At 42.7% G+C, this 19,211-nt stretch overlaps 2 protein-coding genes across 5 annotated transcripts in view; both read left to right on the top strand.

The window, feature by feature from the left end:
* The first annotated feature begins 2,380 nt into the window (after positions 1–2,380).
* On the top strand, positions 2,381–8,734 carry aktip (akt interacting protein). 3 transcript variants are annotated; one of them, XM_069174044.1, is made up of 10 exons: positions 2,381–2,535; positions 2,794–2,921; positions 3,940–4,148; positions 4,390–4,454; positions 4,734–4,834; positions 5,240–5,328; positions 6,189–6,287; positions 6,868–6,975; positions 7,097–7,157; positions 7,328–8,734. In XM_069174044.1, the coding sequence occupies exons 2-10, from the start codon at positions 2,874–2,876 to the stop codon at positions 7,433–7,435; spliced, it is 888 nt and encodes a 295-aa protein (XP_069030145.1). In that variant the 5' UTR covers positions 2,381–2,535; positions 2,794–2,873; the 3' UTR covers positions 7,436–8,734. The 3 variants fall into 3 exon arrangements, with proteins under 3 accessions (XP_069030145.1, XP_069030143.1, XP_069030144.1); XM_069174042.1 differs by having other exon boundaries at positions 3,937–4,148; XM_069174043.1 differs by lacking the exon at positions 2,381–2,535 and adding an exon at positions 2,545–2,655 and having other exon boundaries at positions 3,937–4,148.
* A 728-nt stretch (positions 8,735–9,462) lies between these two features.
* Positions 9,463–19,211, top strand: part of chd9 (chromodomain helicase DNA binding protein 9) — a 68,139-nt gene continuing 58,390 nt past the window's right edge. For both annotated transcript variants that reach the window (XM_069174280.1, XM_069174279.1), the window contains exons 1-2: positions 9,463–9,542; positions 13,614–15,294. In XM_069174280.1, coding sequence (XP_069030381.1) covers positions 13,711–15,294 — 1,584 coding nt within the window. In that variant the 5' untranslated portion in view covers positions 9,463–9,542; positions 13,614–13,710. The remainder of the gene's footprint in view (positions 9,543–13,613; positions 15,295–19,211) is intronic.

Here is a 19,211-nt window from a genome sequence, read left to right as displayed (position 1 = left end):
CTCCACTGGAGGGATCTGACAATTGGAATTAATATGCGCAGAGCTTTCCCTTTCCGTATGTTGGCTGAGGTTTTCCAGGCAACTTCATCAGGGGTAACATTATCGAGAGCTTTGCCGAGAGCTTCTTCATCATGCTCACATCCGAGCCGGCCCAACACTTGTCACTGTCAATCACGAGGTGATAATACACAGACGATTCTCTCATTTGGTTTAATAAAATCTCTAGGCTTATTTGAACTGCAGTCATTACAGCAAATAATTGCTGCATTGAGGTTTTAGCCAGGCCATAGCCTCAGGGATAAGGAAAGACTATTGCTATATGAAGGATTCGGCTGATGTTTTTTATTGTAACCTTTACTCCCCAGTTGTTCACATTTCTAAAATTAATATTAGATTTGAATCTAAATTTGGCTTTCTTTCTTTAAACTAACATTCTTATTACGTATTACGTGGCCGTGGAGTCATCTGTTTTCACTTTATTTTTTTTTTAATCTGTGTGCTGTCAAGACAGGTTTCTCTGAAGATTCTCTGAAGAAATGGGCTGACAGAGGGAACATATTTCATCTTAAATTTGAATTCTGGCTCCAGCTGAAAGTGTGTAGCTGGAAAATTCTTCTGAAACCACAGTTTATATATGTTTCGGAAAGGAACAATCAGACACAAAAATACACCATTACATCACTGATCTATTTTGCAAATATATAAAAGGAAAGGCCTGATGTTAAAATGATGCTTCCCATATACATGATCTAGATTTGCTCTATAACGCCCAGCTCACTTGAAATATGTCTTAGCTTTTGTCAGTACAGAGGTACTTGATGAATCTTAACTTTTAAAACAAGTTGAAAAAAAAAAAAAGAAGGCCAAGTCAAGGGTGTATTATTTATTCCCCGATGACTGAAAAAAAGAAATCAAAATTAAGTGTTTAAATGCAGCTGATCTAAAAAAAATGTCCAGTATGAAGGCAAATCCAGCTCCAACAGGTCACATATTCAATTAGGTAATCCAATCTCCCCACTTTAATTATATTCATTAGTATATTTGTTTGACCAAACAAGGTCACAATAATTAATTTGATAAAGAATCAATGGCAAAGACAAAAAACTCATTACAAAAGCACTGGTGTGGATATTTGCACCCTTGTTTGGGTCACACAGTTTATCTCAATGTCGCTGAAGGCAAAGCAGGCATAAACTTATTTGTTTTGAGGTGGTCTTTGATTTGTACATGTCAAAAGAGGGATGTGACCTTGCCTTGTTGGCTGCCCCAATAAAGAACCGGGACACTAATTACCTTTGTCACTGAAGTGTACTTGGGACAATATACAATCAGATAACAATAATGGAGTCAATAATTTGTATTTACTCTGAAACTTGGACAATGTCATTTCTCCCAATTAGTGCAGTCACCCATGCATTAAATTAGTTTTTTTTCTCTCACCCAGAAAAATAATTAGGGGTAATTGTTAGGAAATCAATCAATCAACAGAATGAACCGCCAATGAAGCGTGGTCAAAACTAAAGAAATGTGTGACACAGATGGCTTGGATGCATCTTACCCCCAGGGTACTTTGTTGTGCAATACACCGAAACATTAAAATGAAGGCAATAATTTTCATGTTTATTTGAAAGCCCTTATTTAAGACGCTTAAAATATTGACCTCTTATGAGCATTTCCACACAAGAAAGTTGAGATTTCCCACTTTAGACTCAAGTCAAAGAGAAGTGTTTTAGTGTTGTAATCTGTGGATTCACTAACAAACCTAAAATGCAGTCCATACAGATGATAAAAGGGGAAATATTTCAAACATTACAAATATCAAAGAAACTGATAGGTAGGATGTTCAGTTTTAAAAAGAAATGGGTCAATACAGTTTTTATGTTACAATTAGTTATAAAAAACACACCCAAACTTTGAATTACAACCCAATTTTTTTTTGTGTGTGTAAGAAAATGCATTAAAACATGGTCAACATGACAGGAGGGCCACAGTGTGAAAGACAGGAACCAATTCCGGCTAAATTTAGGGCTTAACAATTTTAGTATTATTGTTATCATTATTATTATCATTCATATAAAGATAAACAGAGTATCTGTGGGTGACCTGGTGCTCAGCAGTGCAAGTCGAGCCTGACCGATGTCAGTGTTTATTAACTATATTTACAAAGTAATGGCTCGGCTTCGTGACGTTTGATTGACAGCAAGCCACTGTTTAATCAGCAGCGACTTCTGTTTAAAGCGCTCATTGAAGTCAGACGACAGGGGCACCGGCCAATCAAGTGCGACTACGCGTTTACCCGTCGACCAATGACAGTCCGCGCCGCTCCAGAAGCCACGCCCCTCACCAAGTTAGATTGAACTCCAGTTCCTGTGTCTGTCAAATTATTTAGCTGGCCAACATTAGCCAGCTAGCAGGGATGACACCTGAAGGAATGGCGAGCAGCTGAGCGCTTTCTGTGGGGAAAACACGACACCGGGACACGCGTTAACCATCTCTGTCGAGGGGACCGACCGTCGCACATCTCGAGCGAACACGGTGAGCTCCGTCACGAAGCTTGTTTACGTTCAAGTGCTTGAAACGAAAAGGGGACAGCAACGTCAACGGTAGCTTGGGAGCTAATGCTATAAATAACGTGAAGCGAGTCAAAGGAAACAGGTGAGACATCGTCAGGGTGTGGACATGGACACGGACACGGACATGGACACGGGCTGCATTAGTCTTCTTCTTCGGACGTGTATTGTTGTGAGTGTCTGAGCTCGTCTCACGGGTCTTCTCGTCCTTCCTCCTCCACAGCGGATGGCCCGGACAGCAGCACCTGTCCTGGGACCCGCGTGAGACAAGAGGGACACCGACCTGAACCCTCTGGATGAGTAATGGACCTGAACCCCTTCTGGAGCATGTCGGCCAACACCAGTCGTAAGGTGAAGGTGTACACACACACAGCCCGGGCTTCACTGCACGTCGTACTTTGACCGGCTGTCGTGTGGTGAAGTTCAAGATGGATGTTTGATGTTTGACTGAGATAGTTGAATTTAAAAGGTTCCTCAAACGTCTTGTGCTTGTTTTTAAGTGTGTGTCCATAAAGCCGAGGGGGGGGGGACTCATCTTATCGTGCTGCCACTGTTGTTGTGACATTCAGTCCACTTGTTCCCACCTGGATTTATTGTCCTTTGAGATCTTGCTGAACTGGAATAGTTTATTACTCAAGTTGAGGGTGTGGTCTCCGGCGAAATGGCATTTTTGGTTAATGTTGTGTGTGTATCCTCGTGACTAAAACCTGTGCACTTCGATGAAGGTGAATAATGTCAGTGGTTCAGTACAGTCGGTTAAAGATCAGCTGAATTTCCCCCAACCGAGAGGTAAACTTGTGGCATTAACCCCGATTACCAAGCCTGCGTCTACGGTCACTCCAGCCCAGTCAGCCAATGGCACACACGCCTCCTATGGCCCTTTTTAGTTGGAGTACTCTCTGCTCGCCGAGTTGTAAGTAATGGTCCAGTATCGGCATTTAAATTTCAATTGATTTCTTTTTAATCATTTATAATTATGTTGTGTGTTTATACACGTTCGTGGCAAGAATTCTTGCCGTACTTGTGGTGGTCATCCACGACGTTTATTTAAATGTTTTGATGCAAACTGTTGCTGATGTGTACAGCGCTACCGCACTGCAACTGCTGTTGTCATTCTCACCAGCATCGGTAAGATACGACGGTAGCTTTGCTTGAAAATGCTCACTCTTGTGTAGAGTGTAACCCGAGAGGTTGGTCACAGCACACGGTCACTACCGTCTTATCTTGGGTGTGTGTGCATTGGTGGCTCATAAACAAGAGCCTTCTCTAAATCTGCCTATCAATTCTTTCCTCCAGCATGGATTTTTTTTTTTTTTTTTTAACAGTTAATGAGTTGGGATCTTTTCCATATTTCTTTTACATGCAGCAGAGATCTGACAACGAGGAACAGAGTGGGCATGGGGAGCAAAGAGGCAGCCCTGCCCGGCTGTCTTTAGGCAAAAAGCAGCTTCCACCCATTCCTAAGAATGCAACCCCGATTACCAAGCCTGCGTCTACGGTCACTCCAGCCCAGTCAGCCAATGGCACACACGCCTCCTATGGCCCTTTTTACTTGGAGTACTCTCTGCTCGCCGAGTTGTAAGTAATGGTCCAGTATCGGCATTTAAATTTCAATTGATTTCTTTTTAATCATTTACAAGTATGTTGTGTGTTTATACTTAAGGCTCCAATATGTTTGTGGCATTTGTGTTTATAATATGCAGGTGTAGTCTGTATTAATCGAGGGTCAAATTTAATTTACTATGCAAGAAGAAAATAAGTTGCAACTATGTTTCTCTTCCTTTTGTATTGATGTAACTTCGTGCCATGTGACCTGCAGCACACTGGTGATTAAGCAGAAACTCCCTGGAATTTACGTCCAGCCATCCTACAAGTCGGCACTGAGTAAGTTAATGTAGTTCAGTATGTTATTTTTATACACTAAAACAAATATGACTACTCAAGGATTCCCTCTTTAAGGCTCAGCATATGTAGTATCATGTTTATATTTTCCCTTACTTGTTCTGTAAGATTTCATCATCCTTGTCCAACATGTCACTACAAAATAATGTATGTATCTATCACTGGTAAACTGTCTGTGCTTTTACACTGCTTGCTTCAGCATGATTCTTCTCTGAGTTGATACAAGTCATTCTGAAGTATCATGTATTTCCCACTCTTCAGTGTGGTTTGGGGTCATATTCATCAGACATGGCTTGTACCAGGATGGCGTCTTCAAATTCACTGTGTATATTCCAGATAACTATCCAGATGGAGAGTGTCCTGTAAGTACTAGTGTACTAATTTTACACATTTCTTTTTTTCTTTGATTTTCTGCTTACCAAAACAAAAAGGCAGGGAAAAGGTTTTGTGTCCATCTAATCCTGTAGTCGTTCTACTTATTGTCAGGGTTTTCAGCTCATGAATAACAAACCTTGAACGTTATGACTTCTGAGTTCTGTAAAGAGTTAGAAATAAAAGATGCATGCCACCTGAAATTTTCATCTTGAAACGTGTAAATGAAACTGATAGCCTACTCGTTTTTATAAGATGGTTGACTTTCACAGATGAAGAACAAGTAGAACTCAAAGCCTTAAACAAGTAGCATTTGCATTAGAATTGTCCTAAAATTTAGTTAACAAAAAGTTGGGGCAAACCCTCAAAAATCTCTGCTTAATGGTTCATTTCAGAAATTGGTATTTGACATCCCAGTCTTTCATCCGCTTGTCGACCCCGTGTCTGGAGAGCTTGACGTCAGAAGAGCTTTCACCAAATGGAGGCATGTTGTCCATTTTTCTGCTTTTGTAGTTTGCTCTCATATTTGATCAAACTTTGTTTTCCAGGATAAAAAAAACTGTAAATATTACTGAAAACTAAATTATTGATTTTGTGCACCCTGATCCTGCCCCACCTACCTGGCTTTACTCTGTCATGGGCCAAATCGATGAATGACATTGCAGTGTTATGGTGCTCATTTCGCATGAATCACAACTATAATTATAGGCAAAATGATTTACAATTGGTTTATAAAATCAAATAAACAGAATAAAAATGTAATGAAGATTGAAAATTAAAACGGTTGTACTATATGCTTAGTCTACACCTGTATATGATGCACTGTGCTGAACAATAAGATGCAGGACTGTCCATGGATGTTTAGCAGAATTTGGTGTATATTAGATATATGAACATATGGTGAAAAGTATATACAGAAAGCACCAGAGGATCAGATGAATCTGAAATGTAGCAGATGTGAAATAGATAACAATAATAATAATAATAATAATAATAATATATTTCCTGTTGAGCAACTTGTCCTGTTATAACAACAACAAAAATAACTCTGCTGCTGGATGTTCTCGGCAAAGTCCCTATTGGACCAAACAGAATCTGTCAGAAAGACAAATTAGGAGTTAAAACGGCATTGAATATCCATCTAGTTTTACATTTCGACTGGTCCCATCAACCAAAACAAGGTTTTGAATGTAATAACCATTCTGTGATTTGTGTAGTGGTTAAGACAAAGTCATCTTCTTTTTCTCACTTCAAAAGAGGACCATCTCATGACTTCATGCTCTCATATTCTCTTGGGGAAAACAAGGAAAATAAAATGTCAAACCCCGTGTTGTGTTCTTGTAGACGGAATCACAACCACATATGGCAAGTCCTGATGTACGCCCGTACTGTTTTTTACAAGATCAACACCATGGAGCCACTCAACCCAGAGGCTGCTGTGCTGTGAGTATCAGAGCCTCCTTTCCATTGATTAAGAGGTGCAACCAAATGCCTACATCTAAAAACTGACAGGATGCCATGTGATTTTACAGATTATCGTTTTATGTTGGATTGTTATTAATAGAAATGCAATAACTAAAGTTTTTACAACCGAGTGTAAAGTCATGTGAAATCAGCTTCTAACTGTCTGGCATTGGAAAGTATTGTTAATGTGCAACACTGACATGTTGACTCGTAGCAGGGAACAAATACTACTGATAGTTTTTATTTTCTATTATTATTATTATTATTATTATTATTATTTAAGTGTCTGTGAGCCAGCATGCTCTGTACAACGTTCCTGGAAGTGGCCCTATTGAAATTCAGCCAGTATTTCTGTCATTACTTAACTACAGAGTGCCTTCTGTTACAAGTCGAAACATCTGGTGTGATCAAGGCCTATTCTTAAAGACATTAGTAATTTATAGATTAATAATATGTGGATTTACATGGTTTTAATGTAGGAGAGAAATGGTCTGTGTAAAAATAACAATTTGTTTGTCATTGCTTTGGTATAAAAAGCTTTATTTTTTTTCCCTTTCAGATATGAAAAGGACGTGCAGTTGTTCAAAAGCAAAGTGGTGGATAGTGTGAAACTATGCAACAGTCATCTTTTTGACCAGCCCAAGATAGATGATCCCTACGCAATAAGGTTGGTGAACTGTCCCTATTTTTAAAATTCCAGTGCTCACCACTACATGAAAACACACTCTGTAATCCTGCCCGTGTGTGTCTGTGACTCTCACTTCTCTACTCTAATCCATTGGTTTCAGTTTTTCTCCATGGAACCCAGCTGTGCATGAAGAAGCGAAGGAGAGGATGTTCACATACAAAGTAAGTTTTTCCAATCTAAAGAAGTGTATCATCTCAATTTAACTATATATGCGGAGGAGAGTGCAAGCTGCTGCAGGAAGGGCTTGGTTAAACGAGAGTGAAAGCTCTGAGCGTGTGATTGGCTGGGCTGTTCCAGTTATGTAACTGCTAATTTACCTTTGTTGCCTTAGAGACGGCCCGAAGATCACCACAAGGGAACGCAGGTGTCAGGGTTGTCTTGGGTGAAGCCTGGAACGACGCAGCCCTTCAGCAAAGACGACAATCCTCCCCAGAGCTGAGCCTGCACTGTCGCCTCAGCGGCCACTAGGGGGAAGCACAAACATCAGACGCCTCGCCACAGGCTCACCTCAGCTTTTTGTGTAAACAGGACTCTTAAAAACAGTTGGGAGAACTTTATATTAGCTCTCCTTGTTATTGCTCAGCTTTAAAAGCTTTCTAGGCATCTCATCAACCAGCTTTAGAATAAGGAAACAAACTGTATCATATATGTAAATCACCGATGACAAATGGATGTCTCAGCATCATCAAGTAGGCTGTGATGCAATCAAAGCGCATTCTCATTTTGATTTTTAGATCCATGCACATATTTTGTTAGGTGATGACATACTGTCCCAACAGAAGGTGAAACATGAGAGTAAAGCATTGATGCGGTAAGTATAATGGAAGGCATGATCGATGCCACTTGTTGAAACTGGCTCAAGACTGTTTTTAATCTGTCAGACTGGGAATGTTGTCAGTCACAGCTGTGGATGAAACATCCTGATCACACCCTGATCCAATTCCCAGTTAGACTCACTTCAGTTTTATATTTGTTTCTTATTGGACAATGATTTATTTCGACTGTGAAAACAGTTGTCTTACATAGTTCCTAAAGCAGGGCAGGCAAGTATGGTTTTAAATGGGATGCCAATTGAATAAGTTCATGTATTTTATTGTCTGATTTTAAATCATTTTGAATATCGGTTATTAAAGGTTTGATGTGTAAATAATGGGTGCTGTGCTAAGGATTGACTTGATGCTTAGATTTTCTAAGTGAATGTTTTGGTTTTCTTTGCAACTTATATTAAATTACTTAAGCTCCCAAGTCAACGAAGTTAGTGCAGGATTCCTACGTCAGTCTTAAAGAAAATCACAGATGTATCCTGATGAGGTTTATTTGTTAAATATTTTATAAGCATCACAAACTGATGGTAATTATCCTGATACAAGGCATCTTGTTTCCTCAAACTCCAGACCAGTGTCACTTTCTTCTTGATGTCTTCATCTGACAAGGGATCTGGCTTTGTGGTGAAAAGAACCACTTTCAATATGCAAAGATCATCAAGGAAAGGATGGGATGTTTAAAACGTGGGAATCCCACAAGGAAATGACCAAATTAGAGAAGCGGATATGGTGCCTGAACCTGTTCGATCTATTTATAGCTGCTGTGAAAGGCAGGAACTTGACAAAATCTGTATTTCTCACACACTCTGTAATCTGGGCATCTTCAAAGGTGTGAGTTTTAATGTGTTCTGTACGGAACCATTCCTGCTCTTAAATGCTTTTCTCTGAAATCAATAAAATTATTTAAAAAGCCATACTTGTACGTTTTTGCATGTTCGTTTGCCTTTAATTAATGATTTAAAACGCGAGTATTGCCTGAAGCAAAGATTTAGATCATTCATGCTGAATTTGGACATTTCTATTATAAAATATCAATATATTTTAAAATGAAGTCAATATACAAAAAACTTGAAGAGAACTTGTAAGGCACCTGCTGCCATTGTAGATATATTATACACATGTGCCATAAGCCAATTGAAAATGTAATCAATTATAAATATTCTATATAAAACCAGTATCGAGGATGACAAGACATGTAGTCCAAATTGAAGTAACGTAATTTAGAGCAGCATGTCGCCCGTCCAGCCACCAGAGGTCGGTATGTGCCCGCAGAGAAAAGCAGCTCTCCCGCTCCTGTCACGTTCGCATCGAGAAGAGACCCCGGTCCATGTGCGAAAGTAAAACCTCTCCTGGTTGGCTCTGGCGTAGACGCGGCCATCTTATGCACTCTGTCAACAGAGCGACTTTACAAGTGACAACAGGATTTAATCAGCCGCTCTCCGGCGCTAGTTGGGACATCACCGACCCCCCGGTGCTAATACCGGACGAACCGGTTCTTAATTTCACATGACTCGGCGGTATTATGGGAAATCGTCGGCGGTCCAATCACAGAGGGAGTCACATATATGCAAATGAGGTGTTATCACAGTCACGTCAGCAGCAGCAGCAGAGCCGCTGCGCCGTGGTCGCCAGCAGGAGTACAACTAACAACACAGTCGCAACTTCGTCGATAACACCCTGTCTACATTGACGCCCGGAGTTGCGCTTTGTGGTTAATTTCAGGTAAGAAATATCACTTCTTTCGGTGATTTTTTTTTTGGAGAGACATTTAGGGCTCGAGGGGTTCCGTTTCATTCAGGCGATGAGCTGTCAAAAAAAAAAATTCGGACAGTGAGTCAGTGAGGGTCGCCTCAGCTGTCTTGATGACACACCGCCTGAGCTCGGAGCGTGTGTGTCTCCCCGGTGGAAACAAGGCTGCCGAGTTGCCGAACTTGTGTGTTTTGCTCAAGTTGGCACTTAAAGCGGGCAAATATCGTCGTACTTTCTCAAAAGAGTTTTGTCGCCCAAATGAAAAACGCGCGTGGCTCCAAAGTAGTCCTCGGTCGCTCTTGGTCCTGGTGGTCCTGGTGGTCATGGTGGTCCTGAACTGACAGCGACCGGCCCGGTTCGGTCATCACCCCCCCCCCCCCCCCCCCCCCCACACACACACACACACACTTTTTACACGTAGACGCGGGTAACTAGTAGTTGCGCCCGATTACGTCGGCAGGTTTATTTGAAAACGAAACTCGGTCGAGAATAAACAAAAGTAGTTGGCTGATATCGTCACGGACACCAGCGGTGACGACCTCTCCATCCATCTCCGGCCTCCTCCTCCTTCTCTCCCCCCCCCCCCCCCTCCTCCTCTTCCTCCTCCTCCTCCCCCCTCTTCCTCCTGGTCTTCTTCAGTGAGCAACGTCACGACACCTTTTGAATCCAAAGTGAAGCTCTGCCTCGGAGCACGTGCTGCCGTCTCTTCAACCCGGGGACGAGGGCAGCTTTTACGCGTAACCCCCCCCCCCCCCCCCCCAACTCTCCGCGTGCAGTCGTTTTGTTTCCACTTGGCGAGCAGTTGTGCTTAAAGTCGCGCAACACATTGCTGGTTTATCAAGACACCGCGCTCGCAGGAGCCGAAGCCATTACTGGAGGAAGATGAAGAGGATGCTGCTCACTTAAGGGGTGAGCTCAGTGTCTTTATTTAATGATAGTACGAGTTACTGTCGAAGCTGTGAAAACACGTGAAACGTGTGATACCGTTTTTAACATCGATGCTTTTCAAATCATGAAACGCGCGTTCAGTCACAGTAAGACTTACTTTTTTTTTTATTTATTTATTTATTTATTTTTAATTTATTTTTGTATATCTTAGCTCCTAACTTCAGGTCGTGCTGACGGCAGTTTCCTTCGTTTGACACCGTTTCACCGGGGTGTGCGTAAGTGGCCATTTGTGTGACATTAGTCACAGGATTCAATGGCGACCTCAGGACCGTTTGTATACACAGTTCTTGTTGATGTTGGGCATGAGTGCACGTGCCTGGATGGTGCTTTTACAACGTCATGATTATGAAAGAAACAGCTGGAAAGCAACAGAGGGGACTGAGCTGTGCCTCAGGGCCACATGGGTGGTTTAAAGGGGAGCAGTGGCTTGGTTAGCTGGCTCGTAGGCTAGTAGAGAATTAAAGCACTTACTTGGGCACGTGGGAAGTATGAATCTATATCATTTGGGTATCATTTTCCAAACTCATACATTTTCACATGGTTCGTACTGTTATATCTTCATGTTACTCTTGTCAATCCAGCTCGAACTCCGTTTCCTTTACCGACACGTTCTACTTGGTTTAGCTGTGTCTCAAGACTTAACTTTGAATGACACCGAGGGACTATCTGCCGGTCAAGTGTTGGAAACCTTTTCAAATAGGGCACATTACTTTTTTTTTCTTTTCTTTTCTTCTTTACATAATTGGACACAAGGACTTGTCTATGTTGTTTGGAACAAACCAAATAGTATCAGTGATCTGTGCACATCAGTAAGTATTATTATCATTAGTAACCCTGGTACATAAGAAACCCTTAAGACACTTTAAAACTATTTTATTAGGATTAGAGATGGTGTAACACAGTTATATAGTCGTTTCACGTGCCGTCTGATTTTTCATGTTTACAATGCGAGACAAATTGTCAGTATGTTGATTATAGACATCTAAAGAAGCTTCAAACACTGACGAGTGGGAATTTACCATGGTGGGACAGGCACATGATTCCTCAATAAACAAGATAGTAACCAAACAAAGCAGTGAAGTGAACCTTGAGTTGGAAGCACAACCCAATTGAAAACAGGAATGGCTTCATGCCTGCGTGAACAGATTTCATACTGGGACCTGTTGGTTGATGTGGAGAGTGATGTTTGCATCACAGCACACTGTTGCAGAAAATGTATATATTTGTATTCAGTTCAATTTAAGATTCAAGTTTGGTTTAGGTTTCATGGTATAAATAGCTGACATTTTGAATAGACCACTTGATAAAAAAAAAAAAGGTAGTACTGTAAAGGTGTTAGGGTTACATTAATTTGTGTCAGGTGTGAATTCATATTTTGTTTATTTGTTGATGTATTTGTACGGGACAGGACACATTGTTCAACACCGATGTTAAAACAATTAAAAAAATAGTTACAATGAAAATGTGTGAGTTGAACAAATTAACCAGCAGCTTTCTATAGCCTGCCCTCGAACCATAACAGCATCTCTGATAAGAACAGCACACCATATTATCAATCATTATCATTTTTAATTTTCTTTGTGTGCATGTATGGATTGTCTCTGGGTGCATTTGTTTCCTCAGTCTGACCACATGCAGGTTAAGTTTAGTGGCACATCTAGAATTGCTTGTGGGTGTGAAATTAATGGTTATTTGTCTTTGTATCAGCCCCGTGATTGACTTGCAACTGATCCAGGTTGTACTTCACTTCTTGCCCAATATCAGCTGGGACTGCTCCAGCAACCCAGAAGCTTGGGAATGACAAGCATATATATATATGATATATGAAAAGATATTAAAACAATGGAATCAATCGGGACACACATGAAGGTGTTTTGTTGGTATCGGCTAAGCTGGCCACCTTTGGCAATTTACCTTTGACAGGACAAAATTTGCTTACTTATTGAAAAGCTGGCAATTAGAATAACAGTCAAAATGCTTCTCTAAGAAAGACTTGCTTATAACAACAGCAACAATGTTGGTGTCAGTTTAACAAGCGAGATTGAGCTTTCCTGGGATGAAAAGTAGAAGACAATAACCTGCAGTTCTCAGTGGATCACATGTTAGTGAAGCTCAAGTATGATGCTTTTGTTTGTCTAATATGAGCATCCTGACAATATTTCTATTTTTACATACTGTTCAATATAATCAAATAATGGTTGGTCTGGGTTTGTGTTTTGAGATGGGGTGATGTTTAGCCACAAGTATCATTGCATTGTTAGTCATGTGTTTGTGTGACTATATTGATACGTCATTTTTCTGTGATTTTATTTGGCCTTTGTTTACAAATCACACATTCAAAAGCTGCCATAGTTCCTCTCCACATTTCAGATACAGGCGAAATGTCTGTGTATTTGTGCGCCTGTGTGCATTGCAAGTCAGCATATAATGACTGACCTGGGTAAGCTTCTGTCATCTTCCGCTGGTTTGTGGTTACAAACACACTCGCATGTGTGTGCTCAAAGGGCCTCCTCTGCCTCTGTCCTTAGCTGTTGAAATTCTATCAGCTGTCTGCACCTCCCACACATTCTGCAGTCGCAGGCCAGGGAGCTTCATTGGTTGCGGAGGTGGGGGGTTGAGGTGCATTTGTGTGTGAGGGGTGGGGGTACAGGAAGAGGCACCTGCTGGTGGCTGGCGGTTGGTTTGCACCAGCTGCTTTGCTGCACACATGAAAGGCAGTGCTGATAGATAACTGACAGGACCAAATTTCACCAGGACTCCTCCGACCTGACTATTATCTGGATTTTTGATGCTGGTAGGGGTTGGCAGTCCTACTAGCCTACAAGCATGCTTCACTGAGGAGGAAATGGATGATCAAAATGGATATGGTGGGAAATAAATATGCTTTACAAGTTGTCATGTCCTTTCAGACCGAAAATTATTCATCCTTGTGTTTGTTTGTGATGATTTCTATGTCTTGATAATTTTAGTAAATAGATTATAGTTTGTTTGAAAACAGAGCAGTTCTTCTTCAAGCCCACACATTTCTGACTAAATGCATTGTCAACTTCTCATATTAATGTTTTAATTTTGTTTTATCTCTCCATTTTTGGGCAGGTACACAATATAATGGACATGCTGTAGATCCGTAGACGGGCTCAGGCTGTAGACAGCTTGGATCCAGTGGTGTTCCAGTCACGTCATCAAGCCTGCCATGGACTTCTTTGATGACCCCAACCTCTTTGTTGGAGGTTTGGAAGGGCTGGATGAGGATGGCTTCCCTTCAGCACCATCACTTGTGGATGAGCTAAACCTCAGCGCTGACTTTGAACCCCTCCAAGTGGAGCCACTTGGCCCAGGGAAGCATCAAGACATGATGCCACCCGTTTCTACCCAACAAGCCATGCCCAGTTACAGTCAACCCATGGGCCATTACATTGGCATGAAGCCACCGAATCCTATGGGGCAGACATTTTCTGGCTCTCGGAGCACCGGTGGGGCCATGATTGCTGAGCAACATGGCCAGTACCACAATGCCGCCGTGAGTCAGGTACCTCAATCCAACGGGCTGTTCTGTAACAGCGGCAGTCCAATGTGGGGAAACCAAGACCAGAATGGGAATATGTACCACCCCATATCTCAGCAGCAGCCACTTCAGCATCAGCAGCTTTGTCATCAGCAGCAGCAACTGCACAACCAGCAACTTCATGTCAGACAACAACAAACACAGCAGCGACAGCACCACCCCTGTCATCAACAAGAGACGCAGCAGCTCAGAATGCGACAGCAGCAGCTGCAACAACAACAAAGTCATCAGCAACAGCTGTTAAACCAGCACCAACAAATTAACGCGCAGGCTGTGTCCCTGCAGCAGCAGCAGCAGCATCACAATTTCTCTTTTCACCCGGGAGGTCAATCCAACAGCCAACAACAAATTCCCCGTGCCCAGCAGCAGGTTCAGCACCCACTAACTGTAAGAGAGCCACCGTTCCATTCAAGGGCTCTTCCAAGTAAGTCTTATTTGGAAAGTCAAAATGCTTCTCTGAATAGGACTTGCTTACAAACACCACAGCAGCAGGGTAGCTACCAGTTGATCAGGGGAGGTCAAGCCTTCTCTGGGTCCGGACTGGAAGACTCTAACCTGTCCTTCCCCATGCATTCATCGCCTATGGTTCACTCCTTGCCCACGTGCTCTGTCAGTTCTGCCAATGCTTACCAACCGGCTCAGTACCCTGCCTACCCTGGAGAGCCAGAAATACCCAGTCTCAGTCAGCAATCTTTGTCCTCAGCCTCAGTGTCGAGGCCCACCACCACCACCACAGCACCACTCACTTCTACAGTGCCTGAGCTATCAGGGACAGCATGCCAGTTTTCATCCACACCACTTATGAGTCAGCAGCACACTAGGACCCCAGTTAGCCAGGCAGAGGAATGTCCTTTCCGCGCCCTACGTTGTTCTGGAGAAGCGCAGGAAAGCTGCAAGTCATCCGAGATGTTTGGTGAATCTATGAGCTGCTACCCAAGCATCGCCAGCCATCTGCCCTCTGAGCAGCCTCAGAGCTGCGGGGTTATCAACACTAATGGATACGAAGCTCTGGGAGACAGTCTCCTGCCGACAGAGGCTCAAGATGGCGACTTGGAGGGACTGGAACCTCCTGACCTCCTGCCTGACCTACTACCCCAGCTGGAGGATGCTTTCAGGCAACAGGACGAATCCAGCTGCTCTTGGGCCGATTCCAGTCAGGAGAAGGGACCTGAGGACAGGAAACCAACATCTACTGAATACAAGGAAGACAAGGTAATACGCTTCAGGCTTACAACATATAAAATGTCTGTTGCCCAACTTAGCACAGCTAACTTTTTATTTTTCTCCTTTACCGCTTTTTCTTCTCAGTTACAATTACTGAGGAGAATGAAGATTGGTAAATTGAACTGAACTGAACCAGTGACACGTTTTATTTGTATATACAGCCGTTTTACAGACAAAACACATTTCATAGCTGTCATTAGGATAATTTACAGAAAGTGCTCTTCATGGCCAAGAAGCCAGTCACTCCTGTAATGTTTAACTAACTTTCCCAGATAGAACATGTGCTTGTCTACTAGGAAACCTACAATCAGTTGTGGAGTGGGGGAAGGTGGATAGGCGGCACCTAGTGCAGTCTGAAAGCCTTCTGAAACTGATAATGGTCAATCCAGCCCGGCCTGCCTATCTGGCCAGTTCGCCGACAGCAGGTCAGGCCTGATTAGGCTAAGAGTGGCAGGAGTGTCTTCAGGACTTAGCTGTAAGCATACTTAGGGCTATATCAAGATGTGGGTCAGGGCAAGCCAGAGGCACTTGCACACTGCCTCGCTGGAGTGTGGGGGAGGTTGCACGCTGTTGTGGTAGCTGCCACAGTTTCTGTGTGTCTCTATGTGTGCATGTGCACGTGTGAGAGAGCGAGCCGTAGGAAAAGAGAGTGGGGAAGGAGAGTGGTTAGCACTTGTGAGAGGGGGGAGGGGGCTCGGGAGATGGAGAGGGCAGTAGCTCATGGAAAAAGAAGGAGCGCTTCGGAAAGAAAGGGAGGGAAAGAGACAGAGAGGAAGAGCACGAGAGTGAGAAGAGAAGCGGAGGGGGAGGTTGGGAGAATGCATTAGCTGGCTGTAACAGGCTTCAGGCGGTTCCTGGACCTCAGTTGGCTAGTAACTTAGCAGCATCCGCACAGCCTCCTGGCCCATGAGTGACACATGACCAGCAGCTAAAAGCAGCAGACGTTTCATCGTGGTCTGCACACTTATAAAGGGCATTTCAACACACCAGTGTGTTCCTTTTTTTTTTTTTTCATAACATTTGTGGTAGATTTCAGAATTGGTAATACCAAAACAATTAAACTTATTGTGTTAAGGGCAACCTGGACATGCTCACATGTTGAAAACACATATTTATTCATGAGAGCTCTTGTGTTTTTCATGGCCCACTTCTGACAAAGCAGAAACCATCTCATAGCCACTGACAACACAAGTGTTGTTTGACATAATTGTACCAGCCTCATCTTTTCTTTAAATGCCCTCAACAGAGTGTAGTAAACCCACAAATGACTACACTTTTACACTACCCGTTTGAGGGACTAGTTTAAATCTCTCTCAACGGGGTCCTCTTACTGGCAGCACAGCTATTGTGTCCCCCACTTCTGAAACCAAATATATTCCCCTTGAGCCAAAACACAACTTGTAGTTTGAGTACATTGACTATTCCCCCATATGCAGCCGGTGACAATAAAAACTGGTGGTCTGCCTCAACCAGAGCTCATCCACACAGGCCATTTGCTCATCTGCAAAGGTCCTTGATTGAAACGGGGCCATGAACCACAGCCATATGAACGAGCCTCTCCCTGTCTGTGTCAACATCCAGCCCTGTGTTGATGCTTACAGGCTGACTGTGCTATTCATGTGCACTGATGTGTGAAGAGCCTGCTGATAGTGTGTTTGCTGAACAGGCAAGGCATCGGGGGATAACGGCCCACTCTTCACTCCCCCGCAGTGAATGTGGCTAATTAGGATTTCCAATGGTTGTAATGGTCAGCTGCAGCTGTGATGAGCCCCCGCGGTTCAAGATTGAATAGTTTTCCCAGGTTTCTCTTGTCCGATGTTAAATCCTGTTAAAACATGTCTGATGTCCTGTTGCAGTGGATCTTGATTCAAATGAACAGATGTGTGCAGAGCTCTTGCTTGGGTCCCATGAATCATTTTGGCAACATTTATGGACTGCTAGGGCTTTTCACTGAGGAGATAAATCAAGTTTACAGATATGAAGCGCTCAAAAGAGATGCTTCTGATCTGGATGCTGGCTTGTAACCCTTCCTTGTACTCAAGTCAGTCAGCAGTCAGTCTTTATGCGGTGAATAGTCAGGAACTCAAAATTGATATCTTTGCGATTTCTTTGCATGTTCAAGTGGCAAGCAAAAGTACATAAGATTTAATACGTATAGGTTGTTACAGTTTTGAACGATGTTGTAAATGAGTGAGATAGATATTAAGTCTCAGGGAGATATGTTTGGAGGTGTGCCTGGTTTGATGGACATGCCAAACCAAGACGGCGACGGACAAAATTGGACTCGAGGCTCAGAATGGCAGCTCACAAACCAATGGGTGACGCAAAGGAGGGTTGCCATTTGGTCTACACGGCATTTATTCTTTTTCCACCCTGTCGAAATGTGGCCCGGCTGTCAAAATGCACCAAAGCAAAACTAGATCCGCACCAGTATCTGTACCGTACTAGTGGAAAAGAGATACTCAAGTTCTTCATGTTAATGTTAAATCTCCAGCAGTGGAGAACAGCCTCTCTGCTGCAACTTTCCTACCGAGTAATATCAGCCAAAATGTTCCAAAGAGCTGCAGTGTGTATTGGTCAGCTGGTCTCATTTGTTGTGCCAGAGTTTTGCGCTCTGTTGCTCTGCTGACCGCAGTCTCTGATGGGGTACAAAGTATTTACGAAATACTTTACCATCGTCTCATTAAATCCAAAATGTGCCCAACAAGTGATTTTGTTGTTGTTGTTGTTGTTGAGGAATTCCAAGATAACTGTAATGTGTTTACAGAGAACTGTAGGTTCTCCAGGTGCTGCATGGTCCCCTCATGCTGGTGATTTTCCATGAGCATAACGTTATTAGTTAATGTTGCGACACAAATGGATTTTTAGCATTTGTAAATCAGTCCAGATTTGTAGAACAGAATTGAGTAATTCTTTTGTAAATAGTTTTTTGTTTTTTTTTCCCACCCAACCCCTATGTAGGAGACTTTGTTTGTTATTTTGTGCATCAATCAACTATTGATGGTGGACATGTTAAAATTCTAATTTGTACAGTTTTCTCTGGGGATTTTGGCTCTGGACATCCATTTGGAGTTCATGCCTTCTTTAACTTGTGTTCTTGATCACAATCACAGTGTGTCTGAGTTTGAATTTGACAACTATTTATGGTACAAATTAAACTAAGCCCCAAAGGCAAAAAGGAAACCGGTGTTGGAGATTTGTGGGGCAACAGGCAGTACATTTTAAACACTCCCTCCCAGTGTGTTCAAACTGAAAGACATTTGCCACCCTGATTTCAGCCCTGCCTTTTGGTATCAAAGGAGCCATTTAAATTAAAACTTGACAAAGTCCCCTATGTTTCTGTTCACACAGGTTACTTTTAGAAATCAAATTGGTTCATTAAATTCACCCATTGGTTTGTGAACGTTCATTATGAAGCCTCGAGTTAGGGTATTGGCCGTCGCCATTTTGCTATTTCAGAGCGCTTTTGAGCCAGAAGGGACCTTATTTGAAACAGCTGGGGAGCAGCGAGCGACGGATCTAACTCGATCTAATTGGAAACCCGACGATACAACATCCCGCCCGCTGATAGCGGAAATCCTGACTGCAGCACAGGCCTGTCAATCAAACAGAACACCCCCCCCTCCCTCCCAAAAAAACCCCATGGCTTTTTGAGGCTTATTTTCTAATCAATGACGGGATTATTTTTGGATGGACCGCAAGAAAACTAATAAAAAGGAGCGACTTAAGCTAGCCAAACTGATAATTTGTGGAAAAAAATGTATTGACTTCAAATTTCATCGGATAAGTTCAATGGGAGTCATGGAGCCGGAGGCTTTTTGGAGCCAACCTCTAGTGGCACTCGGTGATATCGCAGTTTAAGGCACCTCCGCATTGGCCTAATTTTTTAGAGCCGGAAACTACGT

Source organism: Embiotoca jacksoni, unplaced genomic scaffold, assembly GCF_022577435.1.
Source record: "Embiotoca jacksoni isolate LCO1_2020_lvr unplaced genomic scaffold, fEmbJac1.0.p SCAF_6, whole genome shotgun sequence".
Classification (NCBI taxonomy): Eukaryota; Metazoa; Chordata; class Actinopteri; family Embiotocidae; genus Embiotoca; species Embiotoca jacksoni.
Note: the sequence above shows the minus strand (reverse complement) of the source record. Positions and strands in the feature narration are given on the sequence as shown.

What these genes read in the sequence shown, in the direction of transcription:
- aktip (XM_069174042.1), top strand. Translation starts at nt 2,874, where the DNA reads ATGGACCTGAACCCCTTCTGGAGCATGTCGGCCAACACCAGTCGTAAG. An exon ending in CGGCCAACACCAGTCGTAAG is followed by an intron (nt 2,922 to 3,936) that starts GTGAAGGTGTAC and finishes TTTTACATGCAG; the next exon opens with CAGAGATCTGACAACGAGGA. An exon ending in ATCCAGATGGAGAGTGTCCT is followed by an intron (nt 4,835 to 5,239) that starts GTAAGTACTAGT and finishes GGTTCATTTCAG; the next exon opens with AAATTGGTATTTGACATCCC.